The 22627-nt window shown below is 32.7% G+C and overlaps 1 protein-coding gene across 1 annotated transcript; it reads right to left on the bottom strand.

Moving 5' to 3' along the window:
- Positions 1-5364: 5364 nt before the first annotated feature.
- Positions 5365-6694, bottom strand: LOC120146362 (protein CANDIDATE G-PROTEIN COUPLED RECEPTOR 7-like). Its single transcript, XM_039159951.1, has one exon. The coding sequence runs from the start codon at positions 6676-6678 to the stop codon at positions 5365-5367; it is 1314 nt and encodes a 437-aa protein (XP_039015882.1). The 5' UTR covers positions 6679-6694.
- Positions 6695-22627: the final 15933 nt, after the last annotated feature.

Genomic DNA, 22627 nt, shown 5'->3' with positions numbered 1-22627 from the left:
TATATGAGTATAAAAGATAAGTCATGTGATAAGATCTATGGGATAGATGGAAATGAAAATATATGTCTATGAAGAGTCATATGAGAACAGAATGTAAGTTATATGATAATGAAATATAAGACTATGTGAATACATGATATGAGATAAATTAGGTAATAATATGAGAATATGATAAAAGTTAGTTCATGAGAAATGATATGAGCTAAGTAAGCAAATGTAAAGGTTATATGAACAATAGGAACATAAGTTGGGCAAGTACATAGTTGTATGATCATTAAAGTGAAATAGTAAAATAGAATTATATGATTAAATAAAAAGTGAGATAAACTAAGTAAGGGTGACCTATATGATATTATGAGAATAGAATATAAGTTATGAGAATATAGGTTTATGTGACAAATTATGTAAAAATGAAATAATGGAATATAATAAATATGATATAGTGATTATGTGAAAATAGAAATATATAAACTATATTATGAATTAGTGATATAAGAATACGATATAAAATATGCAATAATAATCAATGTGTTATATGATAAATATAAGCATATGAGAATAAGAGATAATATATGTGACGATGAGTACTTGAATATGTATCTGTGTTATGTGACTTACGAGATCATATGAAATATTATATGACTACGTGATTATATGAAAAAGAATACATGTATATGTGATATGTGAATGTGAAGCATATGAAAAATGTTCTACGTGCAAGTGAACCATATGACTATATGAATCTGTGAAATGACATAAGTAATAATGCCCATGTTATGTGTCATGAGAGCTAGGGGTATAGTTGGCATGCCAAGAGTCAAGGGTTCTACATGGTCCTTCAGGACATATATGTAATTTTGTGGAACATATATATGGTACCTCGATACACTTATTTGGTTCATTGTATTATGTATATGGTTCTTAAGGAGTGGTCTTTCGGGACATATGTGATATGTGGTCCTTTGGGACATAGTGATCCTTCGGGACAAATTCAATGCGCCCCTAGTGGGAATTATACGAGCTGTGGTGACAGCATATGTGCACAACCTCAATGTACTCACATACCTTAAGTTCTCAGAATGTACATGGGCTAATAAAAGATAATATAAATAAACTTGATATGATGATGCGTTGGGTTCTGTGTGAAGTGATATATGATATATATATATATATATAGTTGTCATATGAATTGTTATATGATATTTGTATTAAGTTAATATGTGAAATGTGTTAGAGGAATTTTATATGATGATATGTACATTGTTGGTTAACAATGTTAGGTACAAGAGGTTATAACTAAGAGATATAATTGATAATCATGTTAATAATGATAAGAATAATAATAAGAATAATGATATGATATGAATATGTATGTATTTATGTTTTGATGCATAATGCACTCCATAGCTTGTTACGATTATACGAAATGTGCATAGTAGGAATTAGTAACGATATGTTATAGTACATTTATTTATGCCTCACTAAGTGATCGACTTAGTGTGTAAGACAGGTCAGATTCTCCTTTTCACGGATAATATCAGAAAATAAATGATTAGTATGTATTTCGTTTTATGTATATAGTTGGCATGCAATTAAGAGATTTGAATAGTTTACGCTCTCATATGTTTTTTAAATTAATTATTTTAATAAATTTGAAATTCTTCATTCTTTTGTAAAAGTGATTCTTTGAAAAGTTAATGTGACACCTCGGACTCGGATCCAGGTCGGATACGGGTTGGAGGTGTTACAATATATTTTCAAAAGCCGATTTTTTAAAAAGTATATATTAGATGCTTTCAAAAATCGTTTTCTAAAAACTATACTATATTATTATATATATAAAAAACTCTGAACGAAAATGAGTGTCTACAAAATAAAAAATGATTTTATTATTAGCCATAAACTAATAAAACATTTATAATTATTGCGATATTAGTATGAAATTTGTAAACACATACCTCTACTACTGTTTTTCTCCATTATAAATCAGATATCTTCAAGCTCATTCGGAATATGATGATGCCTCAATTTGAGAACAATTTGTTGAACAAGGACAAAAATTATATTAACACGAGAAAAATTATAATTTAAATAATAATTTATTTACTTGAAAAAAATAAATTAAAATACCTAAGGATAAAATGAAATGAGAGAATCATTACATGTACGAAGAAAAGACATTCGATACCATACCCATCATGCATCCACTTATAACATTTTTGTTTGGATTACTTGTTCTACACATTTCTCTAAAAGAAATGCTAAGATGATCGATCCCCAAATATGTGTCCATATGAATGTCTTGACCATCTCTTTTGAGTGGTCGTGTTTTAGTGTATCAAAATTTTGATTCAATCATGTCAAATGTGCTCGACCATCATTGAACTCTTCGAGGGCCTTCCCAATCAAGTTTTGGCGCATATCAAGTCATCTTGTAACATTCCTACTAATTACAACACGATAATCGACTAGGAGATCTAACTACAATACAACATATTTAAGAGTGATTGTGCACTCCGCACACGAAAAAAAGAACGTGTGCATCTCCATTCGTCACATGTCTACGAGTGCTAAAATCAGTGTTAGATTTAGTTTAAATCTCCCAACCAATCAGGATACGTATAAATAATTAGCTTGATCTAAGTACTCGATAATGACATCAAGGGAAGGTCTCCTCGCATGGTGAATGAATGCATCAAGAATACGATCATTCGTCTGATAAATTTAAATAAATATACAAATTATGTATTTAAAATATATTAAAAAAACAATGAACAAAAACCTTATAAAAAATAATTGCTTACCATATGTGATAAAAGAAATGTATTTCGCGTTTAATTGTTGTATTTTCATTTTTATACTGTCAGGTAATAACTTAAACAAATAATAATATTAATTATAAAATAAAAAATAAAAAAATTATTAACATTATGTTTTAATTTTTTTTGTAATTTTTTATATATCAGGATTCATATTAAATTTAAGTGATAAATATACACCAAAAACTTAGTCGAAGTGAAGTATTTATTTTTAGAATAAAAATATATTAATGTTATAATAACTAAAACAAATACTATGTTAGTTATATGAATATAATAAATAAAATAAATATGATTAAATAACTATACAGAAATTAAATAATTATAAAATAAATAAAACTATTAACATCACGTTTTGAAAATTTCTTAATTTTGTATATATCAAAATCCATATTAAATGACGAGTACAAAGCATACACCAAAACATTAATCAGAATGAAATATTTATTTTGAAATAAAAATATAAAATTTAATTATATAATATAATAATAAACTCATAAATAAAAAAAACATACCTTTAAATTTTTTTCATTTAAAAACTCGTGATTTTTTATATATATTTTTGGTGTAAAAATGGAAGAGATGTGAGGTATTTAGGTTAGAAAGACCGTTCAATAAAAGATCATTTTCTCTAAAAATGTTATATTTTAGTTAAAAGTGTTGCTAGGAAATAATACTTCTATCACGAACCAAACGATTTTGATGATAAAAAAAAGTATTGTTATTATTTAAAATTCTAAGTTCTAATATCGTGAATATCATAAGTATGATTGAACATATAATAACTTTGTATTTATCACATGTTAACTAAAAATAAAGAAGGAGCCTTTAATATTTTGAAATTTTGAAAGGAATGAGTGGATAACAATTCTTTCATTCCCTTTTCAACTAATTAAAGTACTAAATTTTAATACGTCTTGCTACATAGGATAAAGATATGTCTAATCAGACACTTAATTATTGTACATTATCAAAAAAATATATAATTTCTTCAAATAATGTTCGATACTATTTATATAATAAAATTAAAAAATATTAGTATTCTCATAAATTAGTGCACATACAAATTCATATACTTCTTGACTATTCTTTCTAGCAAATTACAAACGCAAAAGCATACACTCTAGTCTATAATAATATTTTGGGTAAATTATGTATTTAGTCACCCAATTATCCATACGGTTTCATTTTGTTCATTTAATTATTTTTTATATCATACATAAAATTAAGTTTTAGTTTTATTTTGGTCACCCAAAGTTAAAAAATTTAATAATATCGCTGACATGTCACCATACAACAATGTCACATCACCATTGAAAAATAAAATAAAAAATGTCACATGATCAATTCTATTATTTTTAACGATGGGTGATCAAAGTGAAATCAAAACATAATGTTAGACATGATTTAAAAAAACAAATTGCTAGATGATCAAAACAAAACTGCACAAATAATTTAATGACTAAATACATAATTTATCCTAATATTTTTGCTGAAGAATAATTCCTAAGGAGAACAACATCGCTTTGACTTTCAACTTCATTTTCTTTCAAATGCAAAGCTTCGTTTTGACTTTCAACTCCAAACATAAAGCCAGAACCTCATACATTAAATTCATTCCACTAACCAACGAGGTATAAAATTTAAGTGAAAATCAATTTGATATCACTTAAATATATCTTGAATTCGAGATCTTATAAATTTAGAAAATCTCTACCAAAATACTCATTTATCAAAACAAATGTGCAACATGAGTTAATTTGAATTAACTATAGCAAAGCCATGAGAAATTGGAAAGGAAAAAAAAAATCATGCCACTAAAATCCAGAGCATATCTTCCACAGTAGTAAGGTAGCAGATAAAACCAGCATTTACGATGCAAGAATTGCAACTTTTCACCACATGTTCTCAAAATGAGTAATGAATATCTATAAACAAGGATTAAATAGTTATAGATAGGATGGATGTAGAATTTTATGTCAAAGGGCGAACATAAAAAAATTTAAGAGATGAAAATATATTTTTAATCGAAGATACAAAACAATATAAAAATATATAAGAATTTAAAATTTTTCGCTCAATCCATCTCTGATTACAAAAGCCGTTAAATTCACTATTGTGAATCAAAAGTTTAAACGTTATCCTATCACCTCCAAACAGGAGATTGCATAATAGATCTAAAAGCATTAAATTGCATGTACATATGTACAGAAGGATGAAATATCACATTTTTTGATGATCAGACATCTACTAAACTTTCCAATTGATCCCCTCCACCATTTTCTTTCAATCATTCTCTCTCTCTATATATAGGATCCTGTTACACAAGATAAAACTTTTTTAATTTTACATAGATTTAGAATCGTTAGATGAGTGAAAATAAATCGCTAAGATAAACAATAAGAAATGAGAAGATATTCACTGGAAAAAAATGAGTCAATATCTATCTATTTTCACTCATCCAACGATTCTAAATCTGTATAAAACTAAAGAGTTTTACGTTGTGTAAGTTGATCTAACCTATATATATATTGCTCAGTGAATGCTAGCACAGTTCAATTTCATCTTCGAGCTTCAACTGCTCTGCTGCAACTTCTTCCTCCTCATCACCAATCGAAAAATATGGATTATGTGGCTCTGGTTTGAACTTATACCCGGTAAACACATAAAACGCTAGCGTGGCCAATTCTCCGGCGACTACACTCGTCCAAAGATACTTATACGAAGTAATCGTCACAAATGTATAAACCACAACACGAGTAAAGTAAATATAACAGATAACCACGACGTAATATTGCCTAAACAGAGTCAACTTCATCAGATTCACCGCAGCTTTCCCGTCGGTCTTAGCCGCCTCTCGCAAATTCTTAATCGACCAAACGATGGGAAGCAACACCGCGCAACAACAAACGACATCGACGAGCAAAAACACCTGTTTCCACACGATCCAATCGTGACCAAACGGTCCAGTTTCATCGAGAACAATCTGAGCAACATGAGCAATGACCTGAAGTGGAATCACAATCATCAAAACCTTCTTTTCCTTGTCTTGCAAGTAAGGTTTCAGAAACGACCACCCGGTACCGATCAAAACGATCAATGAAAAAAGCATTATCCCTTTCAAGAAACTGAAGATGTAGAACAAAACATCCCAACCATGAGCGCTTCCAGTGCGTTTAATATAAGACTTATCCTCAGCTTCACATAACAAATTAATGGCCTTTAAAAGAACCACGGCCAGCATGAAGAAATGGATCCTAAAGACGGTGAGTCGTTTTATGTAAAGTACGTACACCCAAATCCCCGCCAGAGTCAAATAAACGAGGGCGAAAAGGAAGTAAATCCTAGGGAGATTTGTTAGTCCGGAGGGGAGATAATCGCGGCGATTTTCCTTACCGTCGAGATTGTACATCGCCGACCGGACTTTCATCGACACTTTGACATTGTTAAGGCAGTTGGCGAATGCAAGCGTGTATAGATCAGCATTGTTCTCTTTATAAGCGGTATCGAAACTAGATTTCCCTTTGAGGGACTTGAATTCTAAGATGAGTTCAACGAAATCGGAGTCGAGAGCGCAATCGATATACCCCTCTTCGAGTTGTAAAAGCACTTGCATCCATGCATCTCCGGTGCATAGGAAGAACCCGAGTTTGGACCTATCGAGATCAGGATTTGGGTTCGAGAGTTTGATGTTAGAGACATTAAGTTCGAGGTGGCCGGTATGAGTGAAGCCGAACTCGTCGAACGGGATTATGGGACGGTTATCATGTTGGATTTCGGCGAATCGAATCTCAGCACAAACAAAAGGAATGAAAACGGAGATCAAAAGGAAAGGCACACAGTATCGATGGACCGCCATGGGAGAAACGGAAGACAATTATGGTGTATATCTGATACAATTATCAGATCTACAATATTTTAAGTGATCGTCGAGAATTTTATGCTTCCGAGAATTACAGAATTAGAACCTGTTTTGATGTTGAGAAATAAGAAAAAACTTGTTTTGATAATAACTGCCAAAACCAACTGCTTTGAAGAGAATGTTTTGCGATAGATTTAAATTTTAGACAAATATTTAAACTTCAAAATACTATAAATAAATCTTTAAAATATTAATATCATAATAATAAGGTTATTAGATAGTTTAATTATAAACTTGAGCGTTAAATGATAATTCGAATTTAATATATAAGATACTAAGAATATGTAAATCAGAATCTATATATTGTTATACTTCTCTCGGATATATTCCATAAACAATCTCTCCGATGACTATAGCCTCTGAAACATTGTAAGACCGCCGGAGGATCAAACCAACCCTGTTATATTTCACATTATCTATTCGATCATCTGCTCTTGAAAATACTCTAACATGTTCATGTTGTAACACCCTAATCACATGAATTCGAGTGTCACACGAAATTACCAAAGTGACTAACAATTTTGTTAAACCATTTATTCGAAATTTACACAAAGTATGAAACCATAACCATTTATAAATACGGGGCCTCAATTTAAAAATCCAATAAATAAAATAATAAAATATTATACGTTTACCCATTTTACAATCATAACATTTACATGTCCACCAAGTTGTCATTATTGTATTTTGGTACTTTGAGATTCCTTCGATGATATTATTGTCTCATCGCACCCCACATAACCTGAAATATGTGAACATAAACACATTCCGAACGCTGAGCTCGCAAGTCAGGGGGCGAAACACAAGCTAGACTAGAGGGGGCCATGATCCCCCTAAATTTAAAAAATTATAATTTTGACCCTTAAAATTCTAAAAAAATTAATTTCCTCCCCAAATTTTTAGAAATTCAAATTAAATTTTTAATTTTCTTAATTAAATCCCCTCCCATAATTTTAAAAATTCTCATTAAGCCTCTAAAAATTTCAAATATTGTAGATTGACCCTAATTTTTTTGGAAAATATATAAACTAAACCCTTTAAAATTTTTAAAAATCTTAATTTAAACCTCTAAGTTTTTTAAAATTTTAAGTTGCCTCCCCAAACTCTATCACCAAGTTTCACCACTATCGCAAGCCCCGCGCCACACAATACCTCTACTATACTACATGAATACATTACATAAGCATGCCATTAGAGTATAGTCAGAGAAGCAATACTAACAATGTCATCAATGGTATCTAACCATCTATCCAAAGTATATCCACAATCACAATGGTATGAACAATGGCAGAACCACTTGGAGACGGAAGGGGACATGATCCACCACAACTTTTATGGTTTAATTGTATTTTAAGTTGTTAAAAGTTTTGAAACCATTAAAATTAAGTCATGACCTAAAATTTTATAGTTTAATTATTTTTTATAACATTATCAGTCTTAAAGTTAAATGAAATTAAATCTTGCCTCTAACAATTTTGGTTTAATTACTTTTTAAGACATGACAATTTTAACTTAAGCCTTAATCCTCTATTGTTTAGTTTATTTATCTTTTAGAACCTTATTAGTTTCAAAGATAAGCAACTTGGCCCCTCCCATAATTTCATCCTAGTTTCACCCTTGAGTATGAGTCTCATGCTTCCCCTAGTTCTCAACTAAGGGTCTGTCAATGAACATAAATATATTAGGTCTCTAATCACAATATCCTACAACTATTCATCATCATATGCAATACACAATCATCACACAACACAATGATAGCACCTGGTGTCACCATAGCCATCAAGTACTAATCATACAAAAATAAGTAAACATCATGATGTAATCCAGGGTCACATCATCATTATGGGACTTACACCCCTTTAACTTATGATAAAGGTACTCTAAATAAGATCTGGGTCACAAAGCATCCGTATCTTACTTCCAATTGATACTAATTTCCAAGTACCTAGGGTGAAATATCGGTCATAGAACATCAACATCTAACACCTAGGTAGCCTACACCTCTTGAGTAGAGAGGACATGACTAGGTCACAAAGCATCAGAACGACATCTAGCTAGTATTCTTTTAGTGTCTTGGCATGACTCTTAAGATTATTTTCAATCATCTACTTTTCATATTTTTATTCATTTCAATTTATTTAATTTATTTTTCTAAAACCCCTTTATTTTACTTTTACAGTTTTCTTGGATCAATATCAATTCAAACCAATATTGAAAATTTCTAAGTCCTTGCGAATTGACCATTTCTTCTTTATACTACGTTCTTAGTTTATTTATTTGAGAAAAATACTTTATTTATTTAAAAAATTCAATGCTTGTCAAATTGGCGTCATTGTCAGGGACTTCAACAAATTACTAATATTAATTGTTTTGATTTATGACAACCAGGAAGAATCCATGTGAACTAGTTGATTTTGAACCTGAGATCGAAGCAATAGCCCAAAGATTACATGCACACACACTTAGGGAAAGAAGACGACAACAACAAGAACAAAACCTACCTAATCCAGTTCTTGATGTAACATCTGACTTAGAATCCCTGCAAGACAATGAACCAATCCCTATGGTTGATCAAAAAAATCTGAAAACTAGCCATTGTACTTGTCGAACAAAAAAAGTATGCATCACATTCCCGAATAGAGAAACACCATTCAAACTCAAAACTGGCTTGATCCATCTTCTATATACTTTCCATGGATTGCCGAGTGAAAATATTCATAAACATCTTATTGATTTTCATATAGTTTGCTATAGCATGAAACCACAAGGAGTATTCGATGATCAAATTAAACTTCATGCCTTTCCTTTATCTTTAGCCAATTTGGCTAAGGATTGACTATTCTATTTACCACCTAATTCTATTAATACTTGGGCTAAAATGACTCGTCTTTTTCTTGACATGTTCTTTCTTGCGACGAAGACGAGTAAATTAAGATGAAGCATCTTATGAATCTGACAAAGGGATGGAGATTCGTTATACGACTATTGGAAACTATTCAAGAAACTTTGTGCTAGCTGTCCACAGCACGGGTTAACCGAATAGAATCTCCTCTAATATTTCTTTGAAGGACTACTTCATTTGGAGATGAGGATGATTGATACAGCTAGTTGTTGATCACTTGTGAATATGATTCCGCATGCGTCCACAAATCTAATTTCTACCATGGTCTCTAACTCTCAACAGTTTGGCTCTTACAGTGAACCTACTCGTCGAGTTCACGAGATAAGTACAATTTCATTGGAAAATAAAATTGATAAGATGGTTGATATTATTCTATCTCTTGATGTAGGCAAAACATGTACCACTAGACTTTGCGAAATATGCACAAGGTCAGACCATCCCATTGATTGTTGTTAGATGTTACAAGAAAACAGTACTGCACAAGTAAATATAGTTGGTAATTTTCTAGGACCTCCCTAGAAACCTTACAATCCTCACATAAATACCTATAATCCGAGGTGTATAGATCATCCGAACTTTAGCTATGCACAAAATCCTTGACTAAATCAGTCATATCAACTGATGCCACTACCACAATAATCGTACCAATCATCGACATTATCATTAGAGTCCATCGTCAAACGTTTGGCGTTATCCTATGAGAAGTTTCAACAATGGACTAAGGCACATCTACAAGAGTTAGAAAAGAAAATATACCATTTGGCTCAAACCGTGGGACGAATAAAATCGCAAGGAAGGGTACCATCTTAAACCGAGGCTAACCCATAAGAAAACGTTAGTTCCATCACCCTTCGGAGTGGCACTGTTATCGCACCAATACCTAAAGATGATGTCACAAGTTCCTAAGAAAAAGAAAATGTTACCGTAGAATCCCATAAAGAATGATGCAAGATCTCATAGGAAAAAGAAAGATGAATTGCAACCTTCTCCCACGATTTATCCCTATATGAAGCCACCTCCCCTTCCATCAAGGTTGGTTAAACGAGATACACAAGTCGAGGAAAAGAAGATTCTTGATTTTTTTTTTCAAAAAGTGGAGATAAACATACCTCTTCTTGAAGTAATATGAAAAGTACCAAGGTATGCCAGATTCTTGAAATATCTTTGTACAAATAAAATGAGACTTACTCGAAATGAGAAGGTAAACTTAGGTGAAAATGTATAAGTTTTTTTTACAACGTAGGCTTCCACCTAAGCTAAAGGATCAAAGTATGTTTGTTGTACTCTGTAAAACTGGTAAGGTAGGAATTAAAAGAGCTATGTGTGATTTGGGTGCTTCCATAAATGTTATGCCCTATGTCTACTATTTGTGAGTACTATATATGGGTGCGGAAATTTATGCAAGTATACACAATCAAACAAGTAATAAAGTGATGAGTGAGTATTGTTCTCCATAGGGATTGGGGGAAATCAAATAAGTTTGTCACGACACTTTACTCTGTCACCTAAGTAAAGTTAGAGATGGTATATATACAAATGATAATGCTGTGGCAAAATGAATGGATGGTTGGAAATGGAACGATGGCAATGTGGTAGTAAATGGATATGTTGTGGCAAAATGGATTGTGTGTAGTGCAATCAAATAAAAATGTAAAGGTAAAATAAATTGTAAATACTGGATTTGATTATAAGGACTTTAGACTCCTCACACGACAAGATACTATGGGAATGAGTGATAGGAGTTGCTTAGGAAATTTAAGTCTACTTCTCATAATGGTCTTACTTCTATGCCTTCTCTGCCTAATAGAGTTTTCTAAGGGTGCCCTATGCTATCTCTAGTTAAGAGTCTTGACAGATTGAAGATGCATTGGCAAAACCGATTGGCGTTAGCTACTGCAAGGATCCTATTGGTCCAGATAATAGGGTATGTCTCGGTAATACCTTTTTGCGGTAGCTTTAACATCTAACCTATCGCTCATGCACAACTCCTTTTAGTCGAATAAAATCCTAGCCTTATCTCTAAGGTGGATTAGGCCTAGTTACAATCTAGAACCCCTTACTTATATGGTTCCTCCCTAGTTTCTCTCGAATACTAAGGATATGATACTTAGGCATTCTCTCGAACACTAAGTAATCATCTAAGGAATGGCTACTGTCATAGCTCCTACAACCTTAAGGCATTAAAATTCATAAGCAAAACATATTATAACATAGAAAAACAATCATTCATTAAAGCAAATCTTAAATATCCAAAATAAACTCCCACTAAATAGGATTAGTTCATGGTGGGGTTCGAAATAAGAAAGCACAAAGCAAGTTAATCCTTTCCTTACAACCCAAAAGATAAATATGAAAGCAAAGAGAAAATGGAAGGAGGAAAATCCTTCGACATGCACTGCTGGAGCTTCCCTCGGCCACCACAAACTGTCCCAGCGATCTAGCTTCTCTCGGATGCCTAGTTCTCCACTCCCTCTAGCTTGTCAACGGAGGAATGCCACGACAAAAACGATTGACGGAAAAAAGAGAGAACTTTTACTCCGAATTTTTAGACTCTTGGCGGCTTTTTAAAAATCTCCAAGTCTCCTAAAAAAGTCATGCTTCATTTTCTATTTATAGGAGAGAATGAACCTAGGGTTTTGTGTTAAAATTACACTAGCACCCTAAAGTTCATTCCTTTTATGTGAGAGTCGGTGCGAAGATGGTAACTGACCCCTCAATTATTGCTGATTGCAGAAAGCCCTTTTTATGCCATGACAGTTGGCTTTTACTAAAAATATTATTCTTTCGTTTTGATCGCTCTCGAAATGCCAGCTGGTTCGGTATTTGCATTCTGCTCAACAGTCTCCTTATGTCATGGCATTTCCCTTTTACTTTTCCTTGCTCCCAAATCCTGCACATCACCAGACAAACACCTTCCCTATAAAGCAACAATGATTACAAAATAAAATGCCGCGACAAACAGAATTTCACCACATGCAACTATATGCTCCTAAATACATCTATATGATCCTATATGAGCTCTAAGATAGTCTATAACTTAAGTGAAAAGGTCCCAAATATGACCTTTTTACGGAGTTATCACACCCCAAACTTAAACTATTACTTGTCCTCAAGCAATGGATAGTATTAAGCAAAATAAAAATACCATGACAAGTTCAGAAGAAGAATAGTTATATGGGATAGAATTTCAGCCCTCAGAAAATTTGGCTTCAACTTGCTAGACTGGTTTGAGAAATCAAGTACTATCCCCTAGGGCAAGATTCTTTGTGTGGGTATGTGCATGTTTGTATCCAGTCCATGCTTAACAAACCTAAAAATTTTCTACGCAAGCTTTCTTGTTTTGCCACTGCATTTACAATTTTACTCCCATATTGTTTTTGTTTTTTTTTGTTTTTTTTTTCATTCCTGTTACGATGGGAGTCAGCCCATCCCACCTACCATCCCAGATCAATTGTCTAAAGGTATTATGTTGACAACGCGTATGTCTTGAATTATTATTGTACATGAAATTTTATGCTATAGCAATTGTTTCTTGGTTGTCACATTATATGCATATCGTGGGCACAGGTTTCGGTCATTCAGGTATATCCACAAGAAAATATCGAAGTCACTCTACGTCCTCTCTAGATTTATCTAAAGCTAAAAACTCAGATTCCATTGTGGATCTAGTAATAACTGTTTGTCTTGAAGATTTTCATGACACAACTCCTCCTCCCAAAGTAAATATATATTCACTTGTAGTTTTGATATCTTACATATCCGATGTCCAATTGGCACCAGAGTATCCTTCTAAGACAGCAGGATCTTTGGAATAATGCAATCCATTTTCTCGAGTATATATGAGATATCTCAATATCATTGTTATCCCTTTCCAGTAGTCTTTTCTTGAACTGCTTGGAATTCTACTTAGATTGCTCGAAGTAAAAACAATAACCGATCTAGTACAACTCATAAGATACATTAGGTTGCCTATGATCCTTGCATATTCTACTTGATGAACACTTTCACCGTGGTTTTAAGACAAGTTTGAACAAAAATCTATTGGAGTTATATTAATACCATAATCATCTTTGTTAAATTTCTCAAGAATCTTGTCCACATAGTGTGACTGAGTCAATATGAGGACTTCAGATGACATTTTAATTTCAATACCCAAAATCGTGTTGCTCAGTCCCATATATTCCATGTCAAATCTTGAATTTAATATATGATAATCGTCTTTTTGTTATCAAAATAATTCTAGCTTCTTAAATAGAAAAGAAAAAGGTAGTATAGAGAAGAAGGGTCAATTCACAGGGACTGTGGTGTTACCGATTTAGTAAAATTGTTTCTTGATTTTAAGAGGAGAAGTAAAGTTGAAAAGATTTAATAAAATAAAATAGATAATAATAAATAAAAAGGAAAATAATAAAATAATAAATAATAGTAATAAAAAGGGGGTTTTTAAAAATTGTTTTTAAAATAAAAGATAAGAATTAAATAAAAGAAATAATTAAATAAATAATTGAAAGAGATTGAGATAAAAAGAAACTTATTGTAAAAACAACCTCAGACTTCAGCTTTACCTCAAATTCCTCGGATCATCGAAACATATTTTCCTTCAAGATTCATGTCGGCTTACAAGGACAATTCTTCGCTGCCAACTCGGATTGTGTCGTTTCAAAATAACTGATTCCGATCTCAGTTTCCTCTTAACAAACAATTTTGCTAAGTTTTTTCTCGAGAAGTTGAATATGCTTCAATAAGCAAATCCTTCTTCAAACGTTAACCATAACAACATCCAGACCAATGTTGAAATCGTTTTGATTTGAAAAGTAAGCTCAGAAAACAGAGAGAAAAATCTGAAGTGATTTAAGTACCTTACAATTCTCATTCTTGGAATTGAGTCTTCGCTTTAGCTCTCGGCTTAAAATAAAATTAGCTAAGCATGACCAAAGTCATAGTTAGCAATTGTTGAAAACGAAATTCTAAAAGAAAATAAGAAGATATGCGAAAAATAGAGAGAAAGCTAGAGAGAAAAAGAAGATTTTATTCTCAGATGTGAGAGATATGTTTCTAGGCTTACCTTTAGAGGGTATTTATAGCCTTCAAATTCCTAAAAACAAGCTAAAACATCTTAAATCCTAATTAAAACACTTAAAACTATTTAAACTAAAATACCTAAAACAAAGATAAAATATAAAAATAATATCCTAAAACTTAATTAAAATACTAAAACCAATTTAAACTAAAATACCTAAAACAAAGATAAAATATAAAAATAATATCCTAACACTGAATTAAAATACTAACCTATTAAACTAAAATACCTAAAAAAAAGATAAATATAATATTTAAAATATTATCCTAAAACTTGAGTTTAATTCAAATCCAAATTCCAAAACGTGAGACCAATCCATTCGTGCTTCTAGAAACGCTGACTGGATCTTTTAGAAACTGCCACGTCAGACCGTGCCATGCCTAGAGTCGTGCCCATGTCTCCAACCATGACCAAATAATAAAAAAATTACAGAATGCCTTCCTTTTAGTGTAATTTCCAGAATCTTACGTCATGCACATAAAATGAATTAAATGAACAAATAAGCCACAAAAATCAATGATTAAGGAGTAATTTAAAAGTAAAATATTAACTAAATTAAGCACTTATCAAATCCCCCTCACTTATCCAATGCTTCCCTCAAGCATTCATCAATTAATAAATCAAAATCACAAGTTGTCATCTTCAATTTCAATTTATTCCTCAAACTTTCGATCGAATTATGTCCATGAAATTTGCCGAATTCAAGTTACAATCAAGCAAAGACATAACCAAGAAAATTTAAAGTAAGCAAGATATCCCAATTAATTGTCAATTTCAATGAAACATGACTCAATACCTCACAAAGATTCACACATATCCGCTCAAAGTGTTTGGGGTAAATGAAATCGATAAAACCAAAACTAACCAAAATATTACCATAGGCTTGAAATCCAATCAAGTCTCCACTACTAAAATAAACATAATACAATAATCAAGGGGTCTTAAACAAGGTTTAATGGGGGCTTAGGTTAGGGTTGGGAAAAGGCCAAAAAGAAATGTTTGAAATACTGAAACAAGAGATCAAAACAATTAAGAACAATCCATGAATTAACATGAAGCGCAATGAAGAACAAAACAAGGAAAAAAGAATAGATGAAAGACAATTTAAGCTATCAATTTTTCCTTCCCTATTTTTTGAACAAGGGTCTATTTTTTTTCTTTTTCTCTGCTGTTTGAAACAGTGGACAACTTTTTTTTTGGATTTTTTTTTGAAACAATGATTTTTTTTTATTTCGTGGAATAAGAATGATACAAGATCTCAAGTCTCGGCAAGGGTGTGAAAGAGAGGAAAATAAAAAGAAAGGCTTTGGGTTTAATTATGAGGTGTAAAACAAAGAAAGGGAAATAGCTCAAATTTGGTTCACCAGTGGATATATAAACGGGTAGGCTTTTTGGGAAAGTGGGTTTATCCTAGGAGCCCCTATCACTTTAAAACATTACGTTCAACATGTAGTCTCGATATGCATTGTGATTACAAGTTCTAGAATATCCTAATTAGTTCGGCACACACAAGTCAAACTATGAGCAAAAAGAAAATGTATGCTCGTTAGGCCCAAGTCTCACAAGAAACGTTTATGTGCATTGAGTCAAGTTCATCTTTATCAACAAAAGCATGAAATATCAATACTCAACAAAATTTCACCAGCTATACCAATCACCAATCATGCAATTAAATTCGATCAAAACATGATCATAATCCAAAGGAAACAAGAGTATAAAGCGAAATTCAAGACTAGCAACCAACGATCCCAACACATCAAAATCAGAATATCTCAATTTCAAACAATTAAACAAGTCAAGGAAAATTACAACGACATGCATATCCTTCCCCCCTCACTTATTTTGTTTCGTCTCAAAACGTATATCAAATTTAAAACAAAGAGAGGGAAAAAGAATACTCTCCACTCTAGTGGCGACCGCGACCACGTCGAGACGAGCTGTTGTAGAGTAGAATGTCCGATACTGCACTGTTTTGTTCGAACTTTCTGCATAGTTTGAACCAAATCTATTTTTTCTGCACTGCATTGTTCGAATCTGTTGTGTATTTTCTGCACTATTCGAACCAAGTCAGTTTTTCTGCACTATTTTTTCGTTAAATATTTTATCAGAATTCTGATATGTTCAGAGAAAAATAAAATAAAATTAATTAAATAAATAGAATGAAATAAAGTTTGCTAAAAAATAAAATAAAATAAAACGAAATAAAACGAATAAAAAATAAAAATAAAATGAAATAAAAATAAAAATAAAAAATAGAACGAAATGGGTTGCCTCCCATCAAGCGCTTTTGTTTAACGTAATTAGCTCGATGACCTGAGTTTTTCAAAGTGTGGGTTCCTCTAAATTTATTTCTTCGATTAGACCAACCGGAGCATTTTCATAATACGACTTCAATCTTTGACCATTAACTTTAATTGAACTCCTGAGTTATCTTCAACTTCAACAGCATCGCAAGGAAATACTTGAGTTACTATAAACGGTCCTAGCCATTTTGATTTGAGTTTTCCTGCAAAAAGTTTAAATTTGGAGTTAAATAATAAAACATTTTACTAAAAGAATTTTTTAAAGAAATTATACTATCGAAATTCTTTTGTTTTTCTTTAAATATCCGAGCATTATCATAGGCATTCTTCGGGTTTCCTCAAGTTCTTGAATGTATAATTTTTGAGCTTCACCAATTGCATACATGTCCATGTTACATTGTTTAACGGCCCAATAAGCACGATGTTCTAACTCAACTGGTAAATGACATGGTTTACCGAAAACAAGACGGTTATAGTGACATCCCAATGAGACCTTTAAGTAGTTCGATATGCCCCAAAGTGCATCGGTTAATTTAAAACTCCAATCATTTCTGTCTGGTTTAACAATTTTCTCAAGAATTGTTTTAATTTATCGATTTGATACTTCTTTCTGTCTATTTGTTTGGGACGGTAAGCGGTAGCATTGATTGAGTTACTCCAAATTTCTTCATTAGCGACTCGATCACTCGGTTTATGAAATATGTTCCTCTGTCGCTTATTATAGCCCGTACCGTGCCAAACCTAAACTACAGCTAAAATAATATAAGTATTTCCAAATGATGAAGTAAAAGGACCCATATAGTCGATTCCCCAAACATAAAAAATTTCACAAACTTGTATAAAATTAAGTGACATTTCATTCTTACGGCTTAAACCACCTGTACGTTGACATCTTTCACTAGTTTTTAAAACATATAAGAGTCTCGAAAGATTTTAGGTAAAAGGAAACCGCATTCAAGAATTTTATAAGTTGTACGTTTTGGCCCAAAATGACCACCACAAGAGTAAGAATGACAAAATTGTAAATTGAATTTACCTCACTTTCAGTAATACATCGTCGAATTACCTGATTCGAGCACTGCTTCCATAAATAAGGATTGTCCCAATATAGTATCGGGATTTTTGCTTAATTCGATGATATCAGCTCTTGGTAAATCTAATGGTAACTTATTTGTGGCAAAATTAACCATGTTTGCAAACCATGGGGTTATGCTTTGCGCCACCATAAGTTTTTCTTCGGGAAATTATTCTCTAAGTGGTGGTTCGGATGTGGAAAGGGGAATTCAACTCAAGTGATCCGCTACCAGATTTTTGCATCTCTTTTTATCTTTAATTTCCAAGTTAAATTCCTATAAAAGCAGGATCCATCGGATAAGCCTCGATTTTGCTTTATTTTTGCTCATCAAATACCTTATAGATGCATGATCAGAAAAAATAGTAATTTTAGTGCCAAACAAATAGGATCTAAATTTTTTTAAAGCAAAAAGTTCTCTTTCCATAGTCGAATAATTTTTCTGAGCCGAGTCCAAAGTTCGGGACGCACAAGCAATGACATGTGGCTCTTTCCCTATTTTCTGGCCGAGAACGGCTCCAACGCTAGTATTTGATGCGTCACACATATGTTCAAAGGGGTAATTCTAATCTGGCGACTGAACAATTGGAGCTGAAATAAGCTTTTCCTTTAATGAATCGAAATACTCCTTGCATTTTGAATTGAAGCCAAAGTCTTGATTCTTTTGAAGTAGATTGCATAAAGGTTTGTTATCTTCGAAATGTCCTTAATAAACCTGTGGTAAAATCCTGCATGGCCAAGAAAAGAACGAATTTCCCTCACAGTTGTGGGTAAGGAAGTGAGTGTATAACATTTGTTTTAGCTCTATCAACCGCAATCCCTTTTGAGGAAACAATGACCTAAAAGTAACCCTTTATCAACCATAAAATGACATTTTTCATAGTTTAAAAGAGGTTATATTCTAAGCATCTTTAAGAACATTAGTTAATTATCAAGACATTCATTAAAAGAATTACCATAACTGTGAAGTCATCAATAAAGACTTCGATGCCCATCTCCACATAGTCAGAAAATATACTTAACATGCATCTTTGGAAGGTGGTCGGTGCGTTACAAAGACCAAAGGGCATTCGTCTATATGCAAATGTACCGAATGGACAAGTAAAGTCATTTTTTCTTGATCCTCTGGCGCCATTGGAATTTGGAAAAAAACCTGAAAAATCATCAGGCAACAATAATGAGTTTTCCCAACTAATTTTTCAATCATTTGATCTATAAAAGGAAGAGGAAAATGATCATTTCGAGTAAGAGAGTTCAACTTCCTGTAATCATATAAACTCGCCATCCATTTGAACTCTTATTGGCACTAACTCCCCTTCTTGACTTTTGACTACTATGACTCCCGTTTTCTTGGGAAACACATGAATTGGACTTACCCAATTACTATCCGATATTGGATAGATGACATCAGCATCAAGAAGTTTTTGAATTTCTTTCTTTACTACTTCCATCATTGGGGATTTAATCGGCGTTGTCTTTCTTGTGATAGTTTTGCTCCTTCTTTGACTTGGATTTGTGCAGCAAGTCGAGAGACTTAATCCTTTAATGTCGGCAATGGTCCATCCTATGGTTTCTTTGTGAGAGCGCAACACTGCTACCAAAGCTTCCTCTTCTTCTTCAGATAATTTACTTGAAATGATCACATGCAAAGTTTCATTTTCACCCAAAAAGGCATATTTCAAATGCTCCGGTAATTGCTTCAATTCTACCTCAAATGTATGCAAAACAGAAGGTAAAATTTTAGTTTTAGAGAAAGATAAGATAAATCAGAATTGATTGAAATATTTTAAAACTCCATTTCTTTATCTTCGTGGCAAGTTCAGGATCCTTAAAATATCATAAGAAAAATTAGATTCAATATTCATCAATTAAATGATCTATAATATCAACAGAATTAATTCTTTCAACATGATCAGGTCATTTCATTTCTTGTAAACATCAAATTCAAGGATCTCACCATCAAATTCCATTGTCAGTATACCACTTCTAACATCGATCTTATATGTGCGGTGTTTAGGAAGGCTCGGCCTAAAGTACCTCGGAATAAGTATCCGACCTGTCATGTTCCATTTCAATGACATAGAAATCTGCAGGAAAAAAATAATACATCGACCTTTACTAAGATGGTTTTCTATTACTCCACTGGATAAATCACAGATCGTCAACCAACTATATGGTTATTCATGTTTCCTTCAAGTTTCGTTAGTAATCATTTTATATATAGAAAATGGCATAACATTAATTGAAGCTCCTAAGTCACACATTGCACGTTTAATTTTAAAATCACTTATTTTGCAAGGTATAGCGAACACCTTGATCCTTCATCTTTGGTGGGAGCTTTCATTGAAAATTACAGAGATATGTTTTCCCAAATTTAACTTTTCGTGGCCCATTAATTTCCTCTTTGCAGTGCAAAGTTCTTTTAAAAATCGAGCATACCTTGGTACTTGTCGAATTACTTCAAGAAGAGGTATGTTAACTTGAACTTTATAGAGCACTTATAAGATCTCATTTTCTTCATCTCTTTATCATGCTTTAATCTTGATGGGAACGGTGGGTGGCGTGATTTCATGAGAAGAAAGAGAATGATGGGTGTTAGACGTACCTTATATTTCTGAAGGTGGTATGTTCTCTAGTTCTTTCTAATGTTTGACTTTTTCTGTTGGATCTTTGGGTAAGATAACTTTTCCACTTCGGAGTGTGATGGCACTAACATTCTTTCTCGGATTTAACTCCATTTGAGAAGGTAGCCTTCTTGTGATTCCATTTTCCCATAGTTTGAGATAGTCAGCTTACTTGGTTATCTAACTCTTGAATATGTGTTTCGGTTCGACTTTGGAATTTTCCTAGGATGCAATGAACTTTTCTTGTGAATTGCTAACTTCCTATGAGTTCCTCCAATGATGGTTTCTGCGTTTACTATTGAGAAGGAGGTTGGTTGATAAATTGGTCTTTGATTTGCCGTATAGCTGAAGTGGGTGCTCTCGCCATCTTGGATTATAAGTACTTTTGTATGGGTTACATTGTCTTTGTGGAGGACCTAGAAAGTTCCCTATGGCATTGATTTCTGCATTGCCTCCTTCTTGTATCAGTGGGCAGCAATCCGTCGGATGGTCTAGCTTTGTTCGTATCCCACATGCTCTTGTTGCTCCAGATTTTCCTGCAACAAGTGAATTAACTACTTCAGTTAATTTGTCTAACTTATCTCAAGGGAAAAAGTATTTATCTCATGAAACCCGTCGGTTGGGTTCACTTGAAAACTGTTGAGAGTTGGTTGCCATGGTTGAAATCAATTCCTTATTATTGTTGGATCATGTTTGACTAATGCTCCTCTACTGGCGGCATCCACTTTCCATCTCCATTAGTAAAAGGCCTTCATAAAAGTATTGAATTAACGTTTTCTCACTTAATCCGTGTTACGGACAACGTGCACAAAGCTTTTTAAATTGCTCCCAATAGTCATAAAGACTTTCTTCGATCTTTTGTTGAATGAAAAGAATGATCCTTCGTAACTCGCTTGCTTTAGCCGTGGAAAGAACCTGTCATTCGATTCATGTCAGCCCATGAACTGAATAAAAGGTAAAAAATAACCAATCTTTACCTAAGTCGGCTAAAGAGAAAGGGAAAGCTCTCAATTTAATTTGATCTTCGGTAACTCCCTGTGGTTTCATGCTAGTGCAAACCATGTGGAATTCCAACAAGTGTTTGTACGGATTCAGTGGGAAAGCAGTAGAAGGTGGAAGAAGATGAATGTGTCCCGTCTTTAATTGAAACAGAGTCCCGCCACTAGGAAAATTGATGCATAATGGCTTCTGAGTGACAGAAGCTATTGTCAGCTCTCAGATTGTTTGTTCTTCTTCTGCCATTAGGATGTTGTATGCGTATGCTTCAGAGTCTATCTCCGGATTTGACTTTGCTAACTCTTCTCCTATTCTTCTTATATTTTTCTCTTTTATCGAAGCGTTTATGCGTGGATTCTTCGTGCTTTGATCTCCAGATCTAGATCTACTAATTCACCTGGGTTCCTTCTGGTCATAAATCAAAAACTAAAAAAATAAATCAGTACTTACCGATAGTCCCCGGCAACGGTGCCAATTTAATAACCGTCGTTTTGTTATCAAAATAATTTCGGGTTCTTAAATAGAAAAGAAAAGGTAGTATAGAGAAAAATGGTCGATCCACAGGACTCTGGTGTTTCTTATTTAGTAAAATTGTTTCTTGATTTTAGGAGGAGATAGAATTCCAGATAAAGTTGAAAAGATTTAATAAAATAAAATAGATTAATAAATAAAAGGAAAATAAAAAATAATAATAGTAAATAAAAGGGGGTTTTAACAATTATTTTAAAATAAATAAATAAATAAATAAAAGAAAGAATTAAATAAATAATTGAAAGCGATTGAGATAAAGAGAAACTTATTGTGAAGCAGCCTCAGTCTTCAGCTTTGCCTCAAATTCCTCGGAACATTTAAACATATTTTTACTTCAAGATTCACGTCGGCTTACAAGGACAATTCTTCGCTGCCAAC

This window comes from Hibiscus syriacus, unplaced genomic scaffold, assembly GCF_006381635.1.
Source record: "Hibiscus syriacus cultivar Baekdansim isolate YM2019G1 unplaced genomic scaffold, ASM638163v2 tig00110912_pilon, whole genome shotgun sequence".
Taxonomy (NCBI): Eukaryota; Viridiplantae; Streptophyta; class Magnoliopsida; order Malvales; family Malvaceae; genus Hibiscus; species Hibiscus syriacus.
Note: the sequence above shows the minus strand (reverse complement) of the source record. Positions and strands in the feature narration are given on the sequence as shown.